This window comes from Oryx dammah, unplaced genomic scaffold, assembly GCF_014754425.2.
Source record: "Oryx dammah isolate SB20612 unplaced genomic scaffold, SCBI_Odam_1.1 HiC_scaffold_18, whole genome shotgun sequence".
Lineage (NCBI taxonomy): Eukaryota > Metazoa > Chordata > Mammalia > Artiodactyla > Bovidae > Oryx > Oryx dammah.
The window spans coordinates 23,733,537-23,754,945 of NW_024070202.1; the positions used below are offsets into that span (position 1 = coordinate 23,733,537).

At 37.5% G+C, this 21,409-nt stretch overlaps 1 protein-coding gene across 2 annotated transcripts in view; it reads right to left on the reverse strand.

Moving 5' to 3' along the window:
• The window catches only part of DGKB (diacylglycerol kinase beta), an 856,074-nt gene that overhangs the window by 779,700 nt on the left and 54,965 nt on the right, over window positions 1–21,409 (reverse strand). For both annotated transcript variants that reach the window (XM_040260596.1, XM_040260597.1), the window contains exon 2: window positions 957–1,215. In XM_040260596.1, coding sequence (XP_040116530.1) covers window positions 957–1,026 — 70 coding nt within the window. In that variant the 5' untranslated portion in view covers window positions 1,027–1,215. The remainder of the gene's footprint in view (window positions 1–956; window positions 1,216–21,409) is intronic.

A 21,409-nucleotide genomic window follows, 5' to 3' on the forward strand; every position in this document is an offset into this window, starting at 1 on the left:
TAATCCTTTTCTCCACCTGTCCGTCAAAACATCGTTCAATCCATTCTTGTCACTTCTCTCCTACATATTCCAACTCTTGACATAAGCATCTGCAGCCAGCTGCTCCACCTTCTGCCTCCTTCACTACTGTGTGCTATCGGTTCTTTCTCACTGTCCGTTTCTTGCATTTTCGTCACTCATAATCACCATTCTTATGACAGTCTCTGCTTATTTTTCCTCTACTCATAATGCTCCCAGCAACCTTTTGCTGCTTTCTATTTCTTAGTTGCTTCATTTTCTCTAATACCTTGACACAGCTGCCCCCCATATTTACAGCTGAAACTCAATTTGTGAAATATATAAATTTTCAAAAATCCATGGTAAAAGCAATAAATACAATCCTGCTGTTTATGTGTAAAGATAACCATATTTAAAAATTGCACACTATAAAGCAAATCACCATGGCTTATCTTCATATTAATACACACACCCTAATACCTTCTGTTTCTTTTACAATCTCTTATTCTATTCTTTATTTTTATTTTATAACCTCTTATTATACATGTGGGATTGGCCACAATGTATCTAAGACTCCCTATTTCCAGTCTTATAGAAATGTTATGCTAACAAACAAGGGGAAAAAAAATTCACTTTTCCTCTTACTTCTGCTAATCTTTCTTCTTGGTTACAGACTCACCAATCTCTATTCTCCCAAACTGCTTTATCCTTTGTATCGCACCTATTACAGCTGGAAGGGTTCCCAAGTCCAATTTTGCATCTAACATCAGTTCTTTTTCTTCTAGATTTAGTGATTCTCCTTTTCCTCATGCCAAACAAGTAGCTTCAAGTCCACTTACTTGCAAACACAAAAGACGTTTATCCCAATGCTGAACAGGACCTATAATCTGTTATTGAAGGTATATAATATGTCATTTAAAATAAATACCAAGTAAAATCATATCAATATGAATACTTACACTCAGCATATTTCTGAAGCTGGGAAAATTCTGAGGGGCTGAGATGGGCCCACTTTTCCTGGTTTGTCATGGTGGTGGTCAGGAGATCTCTTACATACCAGGTGAGGAATTCTTGATTCAGATTTTGGCAGAATTTAGGCTTCAAAGTTTCCACATGGCATGTTTCATTATAAAATATGTCATGCTTTCAAACTATGCAATCTGTCAACATGAGACCACTGTGGATATGAGTTTGTAGTTTCAATAAGGTATTAAATCACTGTAGAAAGAAAAACACAAAGATTGAAAGATTAGCATTATTAAATGAAGAAAAAAACTGACAAGTTACAGAATGCTGAAGATTTTTAATTCCTAAATAACATATTTCAAAGTTATTTGATTTTGCATAATAATATTTTATTGCTCACTCTTTAATGGCATTTTATATACATTTTCTAATATTAAATCATATAAGAAATATGATTAAAAATACAAAGTGTGAAGAAAATTTTATAAGGCCTAGTTTCATACAAGTAGTTTTTTTATGTTGTTCAGCTTTATAAACTCCATATTCCAAGAGCAAAGAAAGGTGCCATTTTTATCAATCTGAATTATCAGTACTTAAATATCTAAATGAATGTTATATTTAAACCAAAATTTTTAAATGAAGCTAAGTAAGATCTAAGTTACCTATACAAACAATCTGATGCTCTGTCAATTTTCTAACAATGGTTTGGAATGGTAATCAATGGTAGCACAGATATTTGTGCTTGCGTGTGTGTGTGTGTTCAGTCACTCTGTTATGTCTGATCCTTTGTGACCCCATAGACTGTACCCTGCCAGGCTCCTCTGTCCATGGGATTTTCCTGGCAAGAGTACTAGGGTGGGTTGCCATTTCCTCTTCCAGAGGATCTTCCCAACTCAGGGACAGAACCTTCATCTCCTGCCCTACAAGCAGATTCTTCACCACTGAGCCACTAAGAAAGCCCACAGCATATATATGTACAATTATGCATATCAGTATGGGAGTCGTATAAACTGCCTGTTTTCTTAGCACTAAAAAAAAAATTAATTTTACCATGTGTAAAACTCCCAATAAAATTTACCAAACTAAAGCAATTTCAAATGTCTGACAGACTTTCATAATGATAGTAGATAGAACTACTGTGAATCATGCTTAAAAATAAACTCCTAGGTTGTCATGGCCCTACATTCACTGCAACATCTATAAAAGCAAACAAAATGAAAAACCATCTGGCTTTAACTTTTTATCAGAGACAGTAATCAATCACTCAGTGACCCACCAGACTAGCACTGTAATCATTATTGAAACTAAAATATTTAGAAAAAGTTACTTAGATATTTATACAATTAAATCACTGGAAGGCTCAAGTACATAGATGTCATTACCTAAAGGCATGGAACCTGTATTTGGCATTAGTGCCTAATCTTTTTTCAATATCTCTTTACTCTTCTCCACTATCAACCCTACAACCTTACTGTCATATTCTGTCATCTTACCCTAAAGAAAAAACAACAACAAATCTCTTTGTGTTGTTCTCATATGTTTACGGTGCTGGCAATTAGTTTTACAAGGTGATAGTTTGCTTTTAAATGGGAAAAAAAAAAGAAGATACCAATGCATTAACAGAGGCCAAATTGCTAGATCTTTTTTTTTTCCTCCCAGGATATGCTCTTACATCACAACCATAACATTGTGGAAGCAACACAAACTAAAAGGAATGAGACTATGTGATAGATAATTTTGCGGTTTCCACCCAGTTTCTTTCTGCTGATTTCATCCTTCACATTGATTTCATCCTGACTCTTTGCTTCTCTCCAGTTAGATGCAATTTTGGTGGGACTGTAAAACAAGGTGCCCTGTTGTATCCAGAGGGAGACAGATGATTCAGTAACATTTTGATCATCAGACTCCATCTCATGGGGCTTTAACTGTTGAACGGAGTTACGCAAGAACAGCATGAAAATAGCTCTGGTCTTAATGATTGTAGCAATAATGAGGATACCTGTCCCTGTTTGACCCTGACGTTCTAGGTATCCTGTCACTTCTAAAGGTATCATTATTTTAATAACAAATAAGCAGGCCAGAATCAGTTTCTGTTACCTACAACTTAAAAACCTAAACTGATGATAATGGCAGTTCATTAATTTATTCCAAAAAATGTTTCCCAATCTCTTGTGTGCTTGAAAGCATTCCAGACACCAGAAATATAACAAAGAAACACATAAAAGATGAAAATAAGGCAATTTCAGCAATGTGTCAGTTTTACTAAGAGCCTATACAGAACATTCTCCTGACAGCACGTATGTGTTGGATTATTCAGTTCAGTTCAGTTGCTCAGTCATGTCCAACTTTTTGGACCCCATGAACCGCAGCACGCCAGGCCTCCCTGTCTATCACCAAACCCATGTCCATTGAGTTGGTGATGCCATCCAACCAGCTCATCCTCTGTCATCCCCTTCTCCTCCTGCCCTCAATCTTTCCCAGGAACAGGATCTTTTCAAATGACTCAGCTTTTTGCATCAGGTGGCCAAAGTATTGGAGTTTCAGCTTCAACATCAGTCCTTCCAGTGAACACCCAGGACTGATCTCCTTTAGGATGGACTGGTTGGATCTCCTTGCAGTCCAAAGGACTCTCAAGAGTCTTCTCCAACACCACAGTTCAAAAGCATCAATTCTTCAGTGCTCAGCTTTCCTTATTGTTCAACTCTCACATCCATACATGACCACTGGAAAAACCATAGCCTTGACTAGATGGACTTTTGTAGACAAAGTAATGTCTCTGCTTTTTAATATGCTGTCTAGGATGGTCATAACTTTTCTTCCAAGGAGCAAGTGTCTTTTAATTTCATGGCTGCAATTACCATCTGCAGTGATTTTGCAGCCCCAAAAGATAAAGTCTGTCACTGTTTCCACTGTTTCCCCATCTATTTGCCATGAAGTGATGGGACCAGATGCCATGATCTTCGTTTTCTGAATGTTGAGCTTTAAGCCAACTTTTTCACTCTCCTCTTTCACTTTCATGCTCAAACTACTTCACAATTGCACTCATCTCACACGCTAGTAAAGTAATGCTCAAAATTTTCCAAGCAAGTCTTCAGCAATGAGTGAACTGTGAACTTCCAGGTGTTCAAGCTCGATTTAGAAAAGGCAGAGGAACCAGAGATCAAATTGCCAACGTCCGCTGGATCATGGAAAAAGCAAGAGAATTCCAGAAAAACATCTATTTCTGCTTTATTGACTATGCCAAAGCCTTTGACTGTGTGGATCACAATAAACTGTGGAAAATTCTGAGCGAGATGGGAATACCAGACCACCTGACCTGCCTCTTGAGAAATCTGTATGCAGGTCAGGAAGCAACAGTTAGAACTGGACATGGAACAACAGACTGGTTCCAAATAGGAAAAGGAGTCCGTCAAAGCTGTATATTGTCACCCTGCTTATTTAACTTCTATGCAGAGTACATCATGAAAAACGCTAGGCTGGAAGAAGCACAAGCTGGAATCAAGATTGCCGGGAGAAATATCAATAACCTCAGATATGCAGATGACACCACCCTTATGGCAGAAAGTTGGATTATTCAATCTTTACCAAACAGCTCTGTGAGGCACTAACAGTCTCCCATTTTGACAAATGAAGAAACTGACACACCTGTTAGGAATCTGACAGGACAGAGACTGCTAGAAACTCACACAATACCCATTCTTTCTTGCTTTCTTCGTAACAAGAAAGCTAATTTTATTAAATGAAAATATATCCACCTAAACAGATTCCTTTGGTGCTTTGCATGAAGAAGTGCTCAGTGAGGTATAGCAGATGTCGGGTGAGATATATAGGAAGGTTCTATTTGAGAAAAGAGCTGGAAAGTGCTCCTTTAATCTCTTCTCTCTGCCTTCAACTTCCTACCTGGAATGTTGACACACTGTCTACAAATTCAGCAGTTTCTTATACTAGTGAGATAACTTTTAGAATGGAAGCCATAAGCTAAGAATGGAAGTCTCATAAAGTAGACCAAGGCTAAGCAAACAACTGATTACAGAAAATATTGGCTCACCAGCCATTTATGTAAATAAAGTTTTACTGGAATGCAGACAAACCTATTAGAGTAACCAATAAGAGGCCAAATTTTTATAGAATTTCAATGCTAAATAGAGAGGTTGGGGCACTATTCTGAAGGTAACAAGGAACAAAAAGAAATACAGGAAAGGCGAGAATCCTGATTACATTGGGAAAATGTCATTTTGGAAAAACGTCAATGTCTTCATTTAGTTTCTCGTTCACTCGGATTGTGATAGCTTCTTAACCTGCTCCCCTGGTCTCTCTACTCTCCTTAACATGGCCTGTCCGTGGGTATTCATGAACTGACATGATTCCAGAGGTCTGTTTGATAAATTAACAACAAGCTAATTAAAATTACAATAGTAACTTATTAATTAACTACAGGTTTCCACCTGGATATCTGCTCTGAAATTTACTTAAATTCCTGTTAATTTGGTATAAGAAACTCAAATTTAAAATGATGCATTAAGAGTGAAATAAGTCAGAAAGAGAAATACAACCATCGTGTATTAACACATATACATGGAATCTAGAAAAATAGTACAGATGATCTATGTGCAAAGCAGAAATAGAGACACAGGTGTAGAAAATAAATGTATGGACACCAAGGGGGGAAGTAGGGTCGTGGGATGAATTGGGAGATTGAGATTGACATATATACATATTATTGATACTATGCATAATATAAATCACCTACATATAAAATGGATTTTTCCTGTGGTCATGTATGGATGTGAGAGTTGGACTGTGAAGAAGGCTGAGTGCCGAAGAATTGATGCTTTTGAACTGTGGTGTTGGAGAAGACTCTTGAGAGTCCCTTGGACTGCAAGGAGATCCAACCAGTCCATTCTGAAGGAGATCAGCCCTGGGATTTCTTTGGAAAGAATGATGCTAAAGCTGAAACTCCAGTACTTTGGCCACCTCATGAGAAGAGTTGATTCATTGGAAAAGACTCTGATGCTGGGAGGGATTGGGGGCAGGAGGAGAAGGGGACGACCGAGGATGAGATGGCTGGATGGCATCACTGACTCGATGGACGTGAGTCTGAGTGAACTCTGGGAGTTGGTGATGAACAGGGAGGCCTGGCGTGCTGCAATTCATGGGGTCGCAAAGAGTTGGACATGACTGAGCGACTGAACTGAACATATAAAATAGATCACTAATGAGAACCTACTGTATAGCACAGGGAACTCTATTTAATGCTTGTGGCGACCTAAATAGGAAGGGACTCCAAAAATGGGGAATACATGTATACACATAGCTGATTCACTTTGCTATAACAGCAGAAACCAACACAAATTGTAGAGCAACTATACTCCAATAAATATTTATTTTTAAAAAAGACTGATTAACATTCTTCGGATCTTTACACAAATTATGTTTTCTCAGTAAAGTCTCACTTGGTCATTCAATTTACACTTGAACATTCATACACACCATCCCTCCATTACACTTTTGTTTGGAATACAATATCTTATTATCAAATGTTCATATCAAATTTATTATCAAAAAGAGACATGTCCAACTCTTTGCAAACCCATGGACTGCACAGTCCATGGAATTCTCCAAGTCAGAATACTGGAGTGGGTAGCTGTTCCCTTCTCGAGAGGGATCTTTCCTACACAGAGTTCAAACCCAGGTCTCCCACATTGCAGGTGATTCTTTACCAGCTGAGCCACCAGGGAAGCTGAAGAATACTGGAGTGGGTAGCCTATTCCTTCTCCAGGGGATCTTCCCGACCCAGAAATCAAACCAGGGTCTCCTGTATTGCAGGTGGATTCTTTACCAGCTGAGCTATGAATTAAGTAACTAAAAATACTTATTGAACTTGCCTTTCACTGGAACCATATTTATTAGATTTTTAGTCACCATCCTCTCCTGTGCTCTATGATAGAAGTTCCATGAAGACATGGATTTTTATCTGTTCACTGCTGGTTCACAGGGCTTAGAAGAGTGCTTGGGATATGTAAATATTTATAGAATGAATTCACTTAAATGCTTTTTTCCATAATGAAAAACAAGGATAGGGCAGTTAAAAGGAGGCCCTGAAGTTGATAAAGATAAAATGGCTCATAAAGAAGGAGTCAAGAACGGAAGTCACCAAAGGTTTCACTTTCCCTAAAGCCACCTCTCCTCCTTTCAACTGACTGGACATAAACAAAGTAAGTTGAGCTTAGAGATACAAAGCTTTTACAATTAAAAAAAAAAAAAGCTTCACTTCCCATAGCTTCTATGTTTGGTTGTTAAATATAACTGACTTTGTATAAATGAGCATTTCCAAAGGATGCCATAATTGAGCTGTCAGTTAAGCAATATATAATAACAACACTTACACATGAGCACCAGGACAGTCTATAAATTACATCTAGATATTTAACAAACACTACTTAGCTTTTCTTTATTTAGCATTATCTTGTCACCTTAGGTCTGCACTTTTTGTATCAAGGACAGGATTTCTGAATTGATCTAATCCATTTACATTTCAGCAAGAGGTATTTAGAGGGTAATGACATCCCTGAAGGACTTAAAGTAAGTTCTCTGGTTCTTTGATCTGGTTAATCCCAATACCAGTATGCTCTGAATAGAATTTCTCCTTCTGACACTTCTCCTAATGGAAGCATTTTGATTTTCACAATTCTGGTTATTTCCAACTCTCACCAAATGACATGCAGCCAAATAAGAAAATAAGTAAGGGTGGGGTAAAAATTAAGATGGTTTTCCTAATCAAATGTTTTAAACTAGATGAATTAACATATCATATTTCCTAAGCAAATATTTTAAACTAGCTGAAATAACGTATCGTAAGTCTGTAAAGAAAAATGTTGCATGTGTAATATTTAATCAAGAGGCATAGCTATGGTGGGAATGATGGCAACATTTCCTTATAGTCTCTGCCTCTGTATAAATGTATACAAAGAAAATAGCAGTATTCAGCTGAGATTTCTTATGACACTTTCAACAGACGTCCTGTTTTCCTGCATGGGGATTTCTCTGGGCACGTAAAATGAAAGTCAGGAAGAATCCACTCTGCTGGCTGTTGGAATGCATTCTCAACTAGTCAATGGATGTCCCACTTTGCTTAGTTGGTGGTAGGAAATACATATAGTGGAGGAGTTGGATTAGGCTCTTCGGCCTGTTACACCTGAATTAAAACATTTCTCCATAATTAGGAAAAGAAATCAATCTCTTCACGAATAAGGCAAAAGCAATGTCTAGATAAGGGGCTTCCCGGGTGGCTCAGGGGCAAAGAATCCACTGAGCCATGCGGATTCAATTCCTGTGTCAGGAAGATCCCCTGGAGAAGGAAATGGCAACCCACCCCAGTATTCTTGCCTGGAAAACAAACCAACTACTGAAATATATAATTATAAGCTGCAGTGTGTGTGCTCAGCCACTGTTATGTCTGACTCTTCACCACCCCATTGACTGTAGTCTGCCAGGCTCCTCTGTTCATGGGATTTCCCAGGCAAGAATACTGGAGTGGATTGCCATTTCCTCCTCTAGGGGATCTTCCCAACCCAGGGATCAAATCCACATCTGCGTCTCCTGCACTGGCAGGAGGGTTCTTTACCACTACCCCAAATGTAAGTAAGTTATATGAGATACAGGTAATGGAACTCTCTGAAAGAGCCCTGATTTAGCTTAAGAGTTCCAAAGTAGAATACACAGAGAAGTTTTATTTCAATTAAATCATAAAACTTGAGTAATAGTTATAAACTTGAGTGAGAAGAAAAACATTTTGAGCAGAACCTGGAAGTGAAGAAACAAACACAAAACAAAAGAATATAAATATCAGAAGACCTCCAGAGAAGGCAAGTGTGGCTGGAGCCTGGTGAGGAAGAGGGGAAGGGGATTAGACCACAGAAACAGGAAAAAGCCACAACAGGAACTTTCTTTGAGGCCATGTTGAGGATTTAGCTCAAGTAAATCAGGAAGCCACTGACATCTTTGACAGGAGACAAACATATTCCCCATATATTTTACAAAGTTTTTTTTTTTGTTTTTCTTCAATGGATTGGAAGATAACAGGAATGGAAATGGGAAGGCCAAAACAGAAGGCTATTCCAGTAACTGGATAAGAGCTGGTAGTGGCTTTAAGTAGGAAAGTCACAATAGAGGTGACAGTGAAAAGCCAAAATCAAGACACATTTCTGGAGTCATATCACACAATAGGATACACTGTGTGCAGGATGAGGGGTCAGGAATGACTCCTATAGTTCTGGCTTGAGCACAGTGTATAGAGGGCTTCCCTGGTGACTCAGTGGTAAAGAACCCACCAAGCACTGCAGGAGACAAGTGTTCAGCCCCTGGGTCAGGAAGATGACATGGAGAAGGAAATAGCAACCCTTTCCAGTTATTCTTGCCTGAGAAATCCCTTGGACAGAGGAGCCTGGCAGGCTACAGTCCATGGGGTCACAAACAGTCAGACATGACTTAGCAACTCAACAACAACATAGGGTACATAAGGGTGGAGTTTAAAGTTTCTAAACACTAGAGCAGTATCAAGTGTAAGAAGAAGAGAAAAATCAGTATGTTTGTTTTGGGATGTGGTAAATTTGTGAAGAGAACTCTAGATTTAAAAGATTAGTAGAAAGTGAGATAAGCCTAGAACTAATAAAAAAATATGGTGGCATGATATTGTGAATTTTCTGATACAGACAATATATGAAGATACGGAAATACAGTTTCCATGGTATGGCGACCATAAAGCTGTGCTACTAAGCTCTGCCTTCAAGAAAGAACTTGCATTCAGCTGCAAAAGGTTCAGTTAGCTGACAGTTTTGAGTTCTTTTTCCTTCAGAATACATGTAGCTTTTGAAGCAAGGTCACATTCTTCAGAAGTAGAGGTTGATGATGAAAGATGATGGATGTATGAAGGTCATGCCACTTTTGTCCAATGGAGGAATCCTTTAAAGATCCATATTTGCTCCAGAACTCCCCAGTGGACTGGCTGAGACTGGCCTGTCTGCATTATAATCTGATGCTATTCATAACCAATGCTGCATCTGCCACCTTCCTTCTTTTCTCAGGAAGAGAGAGAGCTACATTGTTGTCTGATGGCTCTTCCTGCCTTATCTTCATTTTCTTCTTTTTTTATCTTTCACAGGAATAACTTCCAGATAAGCCTTTGTTTCTGTAACTCCATCTCAGTCTTTGTTTCCTGGTGAAGGATCCCATTTGTCAGGATCTCAATAGGTAACAGAAGATACCATTAAAATGAATAAGTAGGTGTTTAATAAAAGGATTATTTAGGAAGTGTAGACAGAGATTAGAAAAGCTATTAGAGGCTGGTGCTGTATCCTGCTCTAGCAAAAGCTGGGAACTTACTGACCCTAAGCCCAAAGGGACTAGAGATGTTGCAGCTAAGAAACCTCAGAGTGTACAAAATCATCTGATAGGAACCATAGACTTGCATAGTAGAATACTAGAATGTATCTCCCTTTCAATGATTTAGCTGGGGAGGAGATGGGCAATAACTTCCCCCACCGTGTTATCCTCCAACTCTCCAGTATCCTCCCTTGTCTCACACTGACCAAACCCAATCATAAGCCATAGTGCAAAGACAGCCACTGGTGCAGTCTATATGAAACCGACCCATGAGTCACCAGCCCAAGTGGGAGGAGGATAAGAAGGGAATCTGAAGGGACAAATACGAAAATATCAAGCACATCAGCACAAAGTGTGTGGTATGAGGAAGTGGGCCCAGACAAAGCTTTAGGGCATTTCCAAATTAGCGATTACAAGTGGAAAAACACTGGGGGAAAAAAGACTGTGGTGTTAAACCAACTACAGAAGGGAAAGAAAAGAATCTTTAAGGACAAGGAAGAAAGGCACTTTTCAAAAGTTGCTAAGCAGTTAAATAAGAAGAGAATTGAAATATCCAATGGCAATACGCTGGTCTCTGGTGACTTCAACAAAGCAATTTCTCTGAAGCTGACAATGCCAAACTGAAATGGGTTGCATAGTAGAACTGAATTTGGGAAGACTGAATATCATCAACTCCTTGAGAACTGTGATTGTGGGGGTGAATGGACAGCCAAAAGGAGCTATGGAGAGGGGAGAAGAACGGGCACTGGATTTCATTTGTTTGTAGGACTCCCTGGGAAAAAATGTAAATTGAAGAGAATAATTTATAGTAAGAGTGATTCAAACTTCAGGAAAGAGAGCAACTGACTCTTTCAAAGTCCTTTTATGAAGGATTTTAAAAGTCCTTAACAGCAGGAGAAGATAAGTTCCATGCATTACATAAGGACCAAAATTAATCTTACCAATGTATATAGATACAAGTGGTTTTATAGATTTGGTGCTGATAAAATGAAAGACTTCTGATTGACAATTTTGGTTTTCTCAATTTTTGTATCTCTATATATCTATTATTAGCTGAGAGATTAGTTAGGCAATGATAAGGGAAGAGGGAAGTAACAGTGTATAATTGAAAGCAATTATACACCAGTGTGGTAAACTGAGCTCATTAAAGGTGTGTAGTATAAACAACAGGCAGAGTTAAAAACTAATGGGATATTGCTTTTCACTAATTTAAAATTATAACAGCCTGATTTTAATTGGTTAATTCTTAATATATTCTTAACCTACCACTTCTGAATCTGATAGCTCTGTATCCCCATTCAAGTTTGGAGTTGTATTCCTGAGGTAAAGCAATTTAATTAATCTATCTGAGCTTTAATTCCTTTTTCATGAAAAGTAGATAATACCACGCACCTCCCACAGGTATTATTAATGAAATAACATGTGCTTGGGGCATAACAAATAAAAGATTCTCAATAGCAGTTTCTTTTTCCTTGCTTTTGTAAGTAAGGATCTAAGATACATCTATAGTATTTAATTTATACATATATACAGTATGCATATATGGGAAACAGATTAGAAGTCTACAAACCTTTTAGAAGATTGTGTGGGTGGCTTAATATAAGACTCATAATTGTGTTATTTTTGAACTCTGTCAACACTTTCAAGGGAAATCTTTGATGATGTAAAACGGGGAAATAAATCAAGCTTTGTATTAATAGTCTGCATTTTATACTTCTGGTTTTTAACCTGACTATTTTATTCTTCCTAAGAAAATTACTTTATGTGAATTTTCTTTTTCTTTTCACACATAGTTTCAAGGAGGATACCTCTTAGGATAGAGAATAGACGGTAAGGGGAAATGATGATCATGCCCTGGGTACAACCTTTCTCAATGTAAAATACTGAATATAAATGCCCTTCTAGAACTCTGTATATATAGTACCTTTCCAACAGGTGCTGTCTGTTTCCTCCTTGCGGGAGTACATTTACAACTAGTTTTTAGCCAGTAGATTACAGTGGAAGTGATGCTCTGTGGTGCTCTAGAAGAAAGCCTGAGGTAGTCATGTGAAGGGACCACCTGCAGATGCCATGTGTAGGTGTATCAGTCAACAGTCTAGGGAAGTCTCGGTCAACATCCAAAATCACTCTCAAGAAGACGCCTTCGGATGATCCCACCCCAAGTTATCAAGCAGTCCCCTTCTCCAAGCTGGCAGTTTCCCAGAAGAGGCACCAAAGAGAGTAGAAAAAAAAAAAAACAAGTGAACCCATGAAGCCCATTCTAAAAGCCTGACCCACTGAGTCCATGAGTGCAATAAATGGTTTTTTTAAAGCATAGAGTATTTTGTACTTTGTTATGGGACAGTGAAAAGAACAAGTGACTTGGAGCAATATTTGACACACACACAAAGTACAAGAAGTATCATTTTACTATGGTGATGGTGATTACATTTTCATAGATGTTCAAATATGCAAAATGTATGTGAGTATATGAGTGTTTGACTGTTAATTTACTATTCTTACATTACACAGTCAAGTTCATATGGCCAAGTATTTTCTATCTCCCTCTGAAGGGAGGAATAGAGCCTTTGGGAGTGGAGAATAAATATTTAAAGTGGGTTTTCTTCTAACTTTGGACTTTACAGTGATGGATTGCTCAAAGACTGAGAATCTCGGAACAAAAAATCAAAACCTAGCAGGATATATTACTCAAAGGCAAAGATCATGAACTCAGAAAAAGAAAAGATACATTTCATATGCCAGTTTTTTGTTAGTGTTATATTTTGACAGGAAACAAGGCTTGTTTGTCTTCTATAAAGATTTTCCAAGTATAAATTTAAGCCCAAATAAAGAGGAGAAAATGAAAAGGAAAAAGGATAACCGTTTCCTTCCACCTCCAGGATGGAACAGTGATTAAGGAAGAATGCCATTAAAAGGCTTTTTCAATTTATTTGACCTGGGACTTCTTCAACAGAAACAGTACCTAGAATGCTGACTACCATGGTAAACTGATAAACGTTTCTTTACTGTTTTCCAAATCTAGCTTAAGAAAGCAGAAATTCACTAAAAATAATTCTCCAAATATTAACTCCTTTCCTGAAGAGCCTCCAATATAATACATTCAGATTTTGTATTGAATTAAGAATGCAGGTGCTTATAATCTTCTTCTATTAATTAAAAAATAATAAAATTCAGTCTCAGGCACTTCCTGTAAATTGATGATTGCTGGAAGAACTAGTATCTTTCACACCTTTAATCCCTTGAAAATAATCAACTCTAAAGATGTTATTCAACTTTAAGTTACAGTACACAACTGCCTAAGGAAAATCATTATTGAAGTATACCAGGGACCTTTTTACCAAATGAAATTTGATGTTTGCTCTGAGGAACAAGTAATGCTTGCAGTAAATCCACAGTATAAAAACATAGAGCTGTATTCAATTTACGGACACACAGGTAGATATCAGCAATAGAATATTAAACATCTTTTACCAGCCAGTCCATTCTAAAGGAGATCAGTCCTGGGTGTTCTTTGGAAGGAATGATGCTAAAGCTGAAACTCCAATACTTTGGCCACCTCACGTGAAGAGTTGACTCATTGGAAAAGACTCTGATGCTGGGAGGGATTGGGGGCAGGAGGAGAAGGGGACGACAGAGGATGAGATGGCTGGATGGCATCACCGACTCGATGGACGTGAGTCTGAGTGAACTCCAGGAGTTGGTGGTGGACAAGGAGGCCTGGCGTGCTGCGATTCATGGGGTCACAGAGAGTCGGACATGACTGAGCGACTGAACTGAACTGAACCCCTCTTTCTCCTTTGGTAACCATACATTTGTTCTTTAATGTCTATGAGTCTATTTCTGTCTTGTAAATAAGTTCATTGTATCATTTTTTTTTTAGATTCCACATAAAAGCAGTATTATATGGTATCTGTTTGTCTGACTTACTTCACTTAGTATCATAATCTGCAGGTCTTTCCATGTTGCTGCAAATGGCATATTTCATTTGTTATTATGACAGAATAACATTCCATTGTGTATATATAGCACATCTTTATCCATTCATCTGTCATTGGACACTTAGGTTGCTACCATGTCTTGGCTGTTGTTAATATTGCTGTATTAACATTGGGGTACATATATGTTTTTGAATTATAATTTTTCTCTGGATATATGCCCAGGAGTGGAATTGCAGATAACTCTATTTTAGTTGTGAAAGGAACTTCCATACTGCTCTCCACAGTGGCTGTATCAATTTACAGTCCCTCAACAGTAAAGGAGGGTTCTTTTTTCTGCCCACTCTGTCCAGCATTTATTATTTGTAGATTTTTTAATGATTGGTACTGACCAGAGTGAGACAATACCTCACTGAAGTTCCGACTTGTGTTTCTCTGCTAATTAGAGATATTGCGCATCTTTTCATGTACCTGTTAGCGAGCTGTATGTCTTCTTTGGAGAAAAGTCTTACTTAGATCTTCTGCCTATTTTTTTTTTCCTGGGTTGTTGTTTTGATATTGAGCTATATGAGCTGTTTGTGTAATATATTTTGGAAATTAAACTCTTGTTAATTGCGTAGTTTGCAATCTGTAGGTTGTCTTTTTGTCTTATCATGTCCTTGGCTGTGCAAAAGTTTGTAAGTTTGATTGGGTCCCATTTGTTAATTTTTATTTCCGTTATTCTAGGATTCACATTCAAAAATATATTGCTGCAATTTATGTCAAAGAGTGTTCTGCCTGTATTTTTCTCTGAGTATCCAGCCATATAGTTTGGTCTTCAGTTTTGCCTTTATTTTTGTATATGGTGTTAGAGAGTGTCCTCATTTCATTCTTTTGCATGTTGTTTACTCACTAAGTTGTGTCCACCTCTTTTGTGACCCCATGGACTGTAACCCATCAGGCTTCTCTGTCCATGGGATTTCTCAGGCAAGAATACTGGAGGGGATGCCATTTTCTTCTCCAGGGGATCTTCCTGACCCAGGGGTTAAACTCACATCTCCTGCATCGGCAAGCAGATTCTTTACTGCTGAGCCAGTGAAACCCTCTTTTACGTGTAGCTGTCCAGTTTTCCCAGGACCACTTGTTGAAGAGGCTTTCTTTTCTCTGCTGTGTTTTCTTGCTTCCTTTGTCATAGGTTGATTTATCATAAGTGCATGGGATTTTTTTCAGGGCTTTCCATCCTGTTATGTTGATCTATGTGTCTGTTTTTGTGCTACTACCATACTCTTTTGGTGACTGTGGCTTTGTAGTATAGGCTGAAGTCAGAAACCCTAATTCCTCTAGGTCTGTAATTCTTTCTCAAGAATGCTTCTTTAGCTATTTAGTGTCTTTTGTGTTTCCACATACATTTAAACATTTTTTTCCTAGTTCTATGAAAAATACCATTGGTAATTTGGGATTGCATTGAATCCATAGATTGTCTTGGGTAATATCGTCATTTTAAGTATTAATTCTTTAATACAAGAACATTGTATATCTTTCTATCTGTTTGAGTTTGCTTCACTTTCTTTCATAGTTTTCAGAGTACTTGTCTTTTCCCTCCTTAGGTAGATTTATTCCAAGTTATTTTATTCTTTTTTGATGCAATGTATTGATACAATGAATACTTTTGCTCCACAGAACAGTAAAAATGAATGAATCAGAGCTATACATTCACATATGTATATAGATAAAATATATGTATGAATGTATGTATGTAGACATTTATTTATAGAAGAATTGAGTGAAAAATGCAAGTTATAGAAAGTGTTATACAAAGTATATAAAGTGACAAAACATATAAAATGATACTATATAGTGTTTATACCTACACACATCTATCTATCTATCTATCTATCTATCTATCTATCTATATGTTACAGACACAGTAAAAGAATAAAAGAAGCTAGAAGTGATAAATAGTGGTGTTAACATCTGAACTTTAGAAGATGTGAGTGAGTTTGTATGCATGAAAAAAATGTATGCTTACCAGTTGGAAAAATATCAGTTGTAACTAAGAACTTTTTAATTTGTATTTCAATAAGAAACTTTTTTCAAAGGACACCTGGGGATCTATTTGCTATATTCCATGCAGACAGTTTTTAAAATTTAATCTGGAATTTTTCTGTTCTTAGAAATAAGCCTCAGGAGGCTAATAAGGTGAAGTTTATTCCTTGAAAGTTGTTCAGTTATAAGTTCCCTTATAAAAAGTATCTTGAATATTATGAGATTTCATATTTGACTATGGTATTATTTCTATCATTAAAATTGATGGAAATCCAGAAATTCAATTGTACTATAGGTTTAGGAAAAATTTAATTACTAGTATTTATTGCACCATCTAAATTGAAACTAATGCCATAGTATAACTATAAAATGATATTTTTATATATTGTCTTCTGCATGTTTTACATTATCTTTTATGTTTTATTACTTTTGCCCTATTCTCAGGGTAAACAAATATCTTTTAAAGTACACATGAGCTATCCTTCAAAAGAACAGAGTTTTATCAAAAGCCATTTGCAATCAAAATAGTGTTAATATTTAGAAATTAAAATGAGAACAATGAATTGAATATAGAAAGAATCTGGTCTTTCCAAAAACATCTATTCAAAAACGCTTTTGAAATATCTGAGACTAAAAGAGTTTAATCACTTTTAACTCAGGAAAGCAACATGCTCAGTCAGTCTCTGACAAAATGGGTACATGTGTTTTGAGTGTGTGTGTGCTTGTGTGAGTGTATGAGAGTCAGCTATGTCTGTTGATTAATGGAAATACACACTTACAGAATCAAATGTTTATATCTTCATCCTTGTCCAGTGTGTCGTAGAAACAGTTGTAACAAACATCTCAAATTAAAAGTATATGCCTTAAGTAGAAGGGATATACAGCTTGTCTCTGAAAGAACTTTGAAGATAGAATCTGTTAGTTGGAAAGAGTTCTCATGGGTGATTTAGGCTCTCCTTGAATTTACAAGTGCTGCTAAATTTAGGCCATTCTAACCAGGAGAGGCTGAGGTGTGCTATTTCTCTGCTGATCTCCAAACAGCTGCTGCTGTTTCTCAATCTTTTTTGAAATAGACCTGATAGACCTGATTTAAAATATTACAACCTCGTTTCACACCTGGAATTCTTCTCAGAAAGAGTGATTTAATTTCAGGACCTTTTTAAAGGAACCTCTTGTACATTACAACCTTTGTCTTATGGCTCAGTTCGTCACTGTTTCTGGTTTCTGAAGGACGTCCTACAGGCTGTCTGGAATGCATTACCCTACAGCATGCTTCTCCTGGGGAATTACTCCAGAATTTTAGAATAATTCCATAATTAGAACAATCTTTTTGTGTATGTTTCTTTGGTTATAGAAATGTTCATTTTTTTCCCCTTCATAACAATTAACATATGCCTGATTTCATTAGTTGATTTGTTCTTTTGTAATTATGAGGACAAACTTCTGCAGACTAAAAGTTTAACTTGCAAAAAAAAAAAATTCCTTCTTTCCATTCAGTTATTCAGTGTAGTAAATATAGTGCCTTCCACAACATATTTAATACCCCCGAGCAGCAGCAGCAGCAGAGATTATTTATATTATCATTTTGCCCAAGGTAGGATATAAAGAAATTAAATATTGTTCCAAGTAACAGTTTTAGGGCAAATATGGCTTTGGTTAGCATGCTAAAATTGTGTTCTCTTAGTCAGTTTAGAGTTTATGGTTGACTTCTATATGCTTAATGATACAAATTGGACATTATTCTATAGGTAATAAAGAACCATTAAAGGATGTCAGAGGTCAGATTCACAAATGCTGATCGGTTCTTAGAAAGGGTACCTTGATTGCAGTGCTGATAATGGAATAAAGAGGGCTGGGGTCAAATGAATGAAGGAAGATGTCATATAGATATTTTGTAATGCAGTGGCCAGAGGGATGGAGACAAGGTATGTTTTGCTGATAGAATGTCATGTGAAATTTAAACTAACCACCATTTTTTTACATAAATTTTAGGGAAAATAGTTACATGGCACAGTGAGAAAGTGGAAAAGACTCTGCAAAAGAATATATGTGCAGAACAATCTCTCTACATAGAACTGAATCACTGCGGTACAACTGAAACTAACACATCATAAATCAGTTATATTTCAATAAAATGTTTACGAATATGTCAAATTTATCCATCTACTTTTCTATTTATAGAATTTATATTTTATTTCCTATTTTTCATTATTAAAAACAATAATGCAATTGGACATTTTTTCATATATCAACAGGCACGTAAGTATACATGTGATTGCTGGCTTTTTAGAGCACACTTTACTATACACTGCCAAATTTCTCTTCACAATAAACTTATGTTAGCAAGCTTAAGTTCTTGCCCATAAGATGAGTGTGAGAGACACATCTGAGGTTGAATCCAGTGAGTTACACCCTTAAATAATTCCTTCCCCTTAACTATGGATGACAACTGTGATTTACTTTTAACCAACAGAATACGGCAGTGGTCACTCCTTTGATTAAGTTTCATTATATGCCAAGGGGTTTGTAGATAGTAAAAGTCCTATAAGACCTCTAAGAGTATTCTTTCAACAGAATACAAATAAATATTCAAGATTGTGTTAAGAATTTGGAATGCGAACTGAAGCTGTTTTCTAATATTGGCCTGTTGTTATTGTTTAGACACTAAGTTCTGTCCGACTCTTTTGCAACCCCATGAACTACAGTCCATCAGACTCTGTCCATGGGATTTCCCAGGCAAGAATGCTGAAGTGGGTTGCCATTTCCTTTTCCAGGGGATCTTCCCAACCCAAGGACTGAACCTGAGTCTCCCACACTAGCAGGTGGATTCTTTACCACTGAGCCACCTGGCGAGCCAATACTGGCCTGTGCTGCTGCTGCTGCGAAGTCGCTTCAGTCGTGTCCGACTCTGCGCGACCCCATAGACAGCAGCCCGCCGGGCTCCCCCGTCCCTGGGATTCTCCTGGCAAGAACACTGGAGTGGGTTGCCATTTCCTTCTCCAATGCATGAAAGTGAAAAGTGAAAGTGAAGTCGCTCAGTCGTGTCCAACTCTTAGCGATCCCATGGACTGCAGCCCACCAGGCTCTTCTGTCCATGGGATTTTCCAGGCCTATGGCACTATTAAAAGAAGAAAACCCAAGAACCACACTTTAGGTTATCTGTTTCCAATTGCCTCCATAAGATGATACTTCAGAGATTGTCCACAGCAGATCTTTAGGTTAAAAAATAACAATTAAAAGGATGTTGAAGACCAACAGTAATATACATTAAAGAAATAGCATGATTACATTCTTCTCATGTTTTTGTAGGGTATGAATGTATATATCCTGAGGAAAGTAAAAACAGAAAGTATGTGTATACAGAGATAGAAATGCATGCAAAAGCAATGAAAGGCATATGTAAAAGGACACAATCAACTCTACATGAGATTAAGATCCTGCCTCATGGGACACAAACAAAATTTGTTTAGTGAGGTGGCACTGGCTTTGAAGGGAGCACAATTACTTGGCCTGCAAAATGGGTATTATAATTAGGTGGCAGAGCACCATGAGGGATATTAAGTTGTCACAGTGTCACATGGCAACAGATCAAGGAAGGAGAGGAAAGAGGAAGAACCACTAGAACAGCAGGAAGATACGAATAGGAGCCTCCGTTAATGACCAGCAAAGCCACCAGGCAGATCATCAAGGAAGCTGATAAAAACCAGCCAGAATAGACAAGACACTGATATTCAAGTCACACACTCATCAAGTGACAAGTGCAAGTCGCTGTCATGGGTTTTGGAGAAAATAAACATAATTAAGCAGTGTTTTCGCATCTCAGTGAACTCACAGTCCATCTGGAAAGACAAACATAAACACATTCACCTTCACATGAGGCAGCTCGGTGAACAAGTGCACTACTGGAAGCACGGAAGTGAGAACGTGATTCTGGCTAGAAAGATCAGGGTGAGCTACAAAGCGGAAGTGTACAATCCAAGTCTGACCTTGAATAACATGTTCACCAGGAGACCGAGAACAGGACAGAGGGCTTTCCAGGCAGCAAAAACATTGTGGTCAGCAATCAAGAGATAACCCAGGCAGAGAGTATGGATTGTAGGGTCTGTCAGGTAAGAAAACCAAAATCTGAGCAAAAGGGGCTTAGCACCTGGACAAGAGATCTGAATATAACAAAAAGTTAGTGTTAGTCGCTCAATAGTGTTTGACTCTTTGTGACCCCAAGGACTGTAGCCCACCAGGCTCCTCTGTCCATGGAATTCTCCAGGCAAGAGTACTGGAGTAGGGTGCCATTCCCTTCTCCAGGGGATCTTCCCAATCCAGGATTCAAACCTGCATCTCCTGTGTCTCCTACATTGCTGGCAGATTCTTTACCATCTGAGTCACCAGGGAAGCCCGAATATCAAGAAAAGAAAGTAGTAAAGGGATGTGGTATCAGAGCTGAGTCTCCTTACTAGTCTTGGTAATGACATTTGATTCTTCAGTCATATGTGACAATATTGGGTAAGGAGGAAATAAGTTCTGGAACCAATCCCCAGTGCATACCCAGGGACAAGAGTGTATGACATTATCAAATATGTATTTTTTCAGAATCAGAATATAAGTGAGTGCCATAAAATATATGAAAGCTTGACTCCAAAAAGATAAACCAAGAGAACTGAAGTACAAAGATCTCTGGCTTTTACCTTCAGACAAACAAGAGTAGAGAAGGAAGTAACAAGTAGTGTAGGGATGTTGGAAAGACATTTTTTTTCTCTCATTATTGTTTCAAGAGTTCACATATTTCCTTCTCCAGTCTCCTACTAACAAACCACTGAAGATTACTGCTGCTTTAATTATGGAATCTTCATGTTATTTAATAAATACCTTCCTTTCTCACCTCCTTTCTTGGCTAAATGCAAACATTAATACCTAAACTAGATTAAATGCATATCTCACAACAGTTATGTTAGATCCAAGAATTCTTTTATGTAATAATGTCACTTTCAATACACATTAAGGGCACCCAAAGAGATGCAAAATATAGCCAAAGTTGTAACAAAAGGCCTAGTAGCAAAAATTAAGGTGATTTCAACAAACAGTCATATGGTCAGAAAATAGTAGCAAGA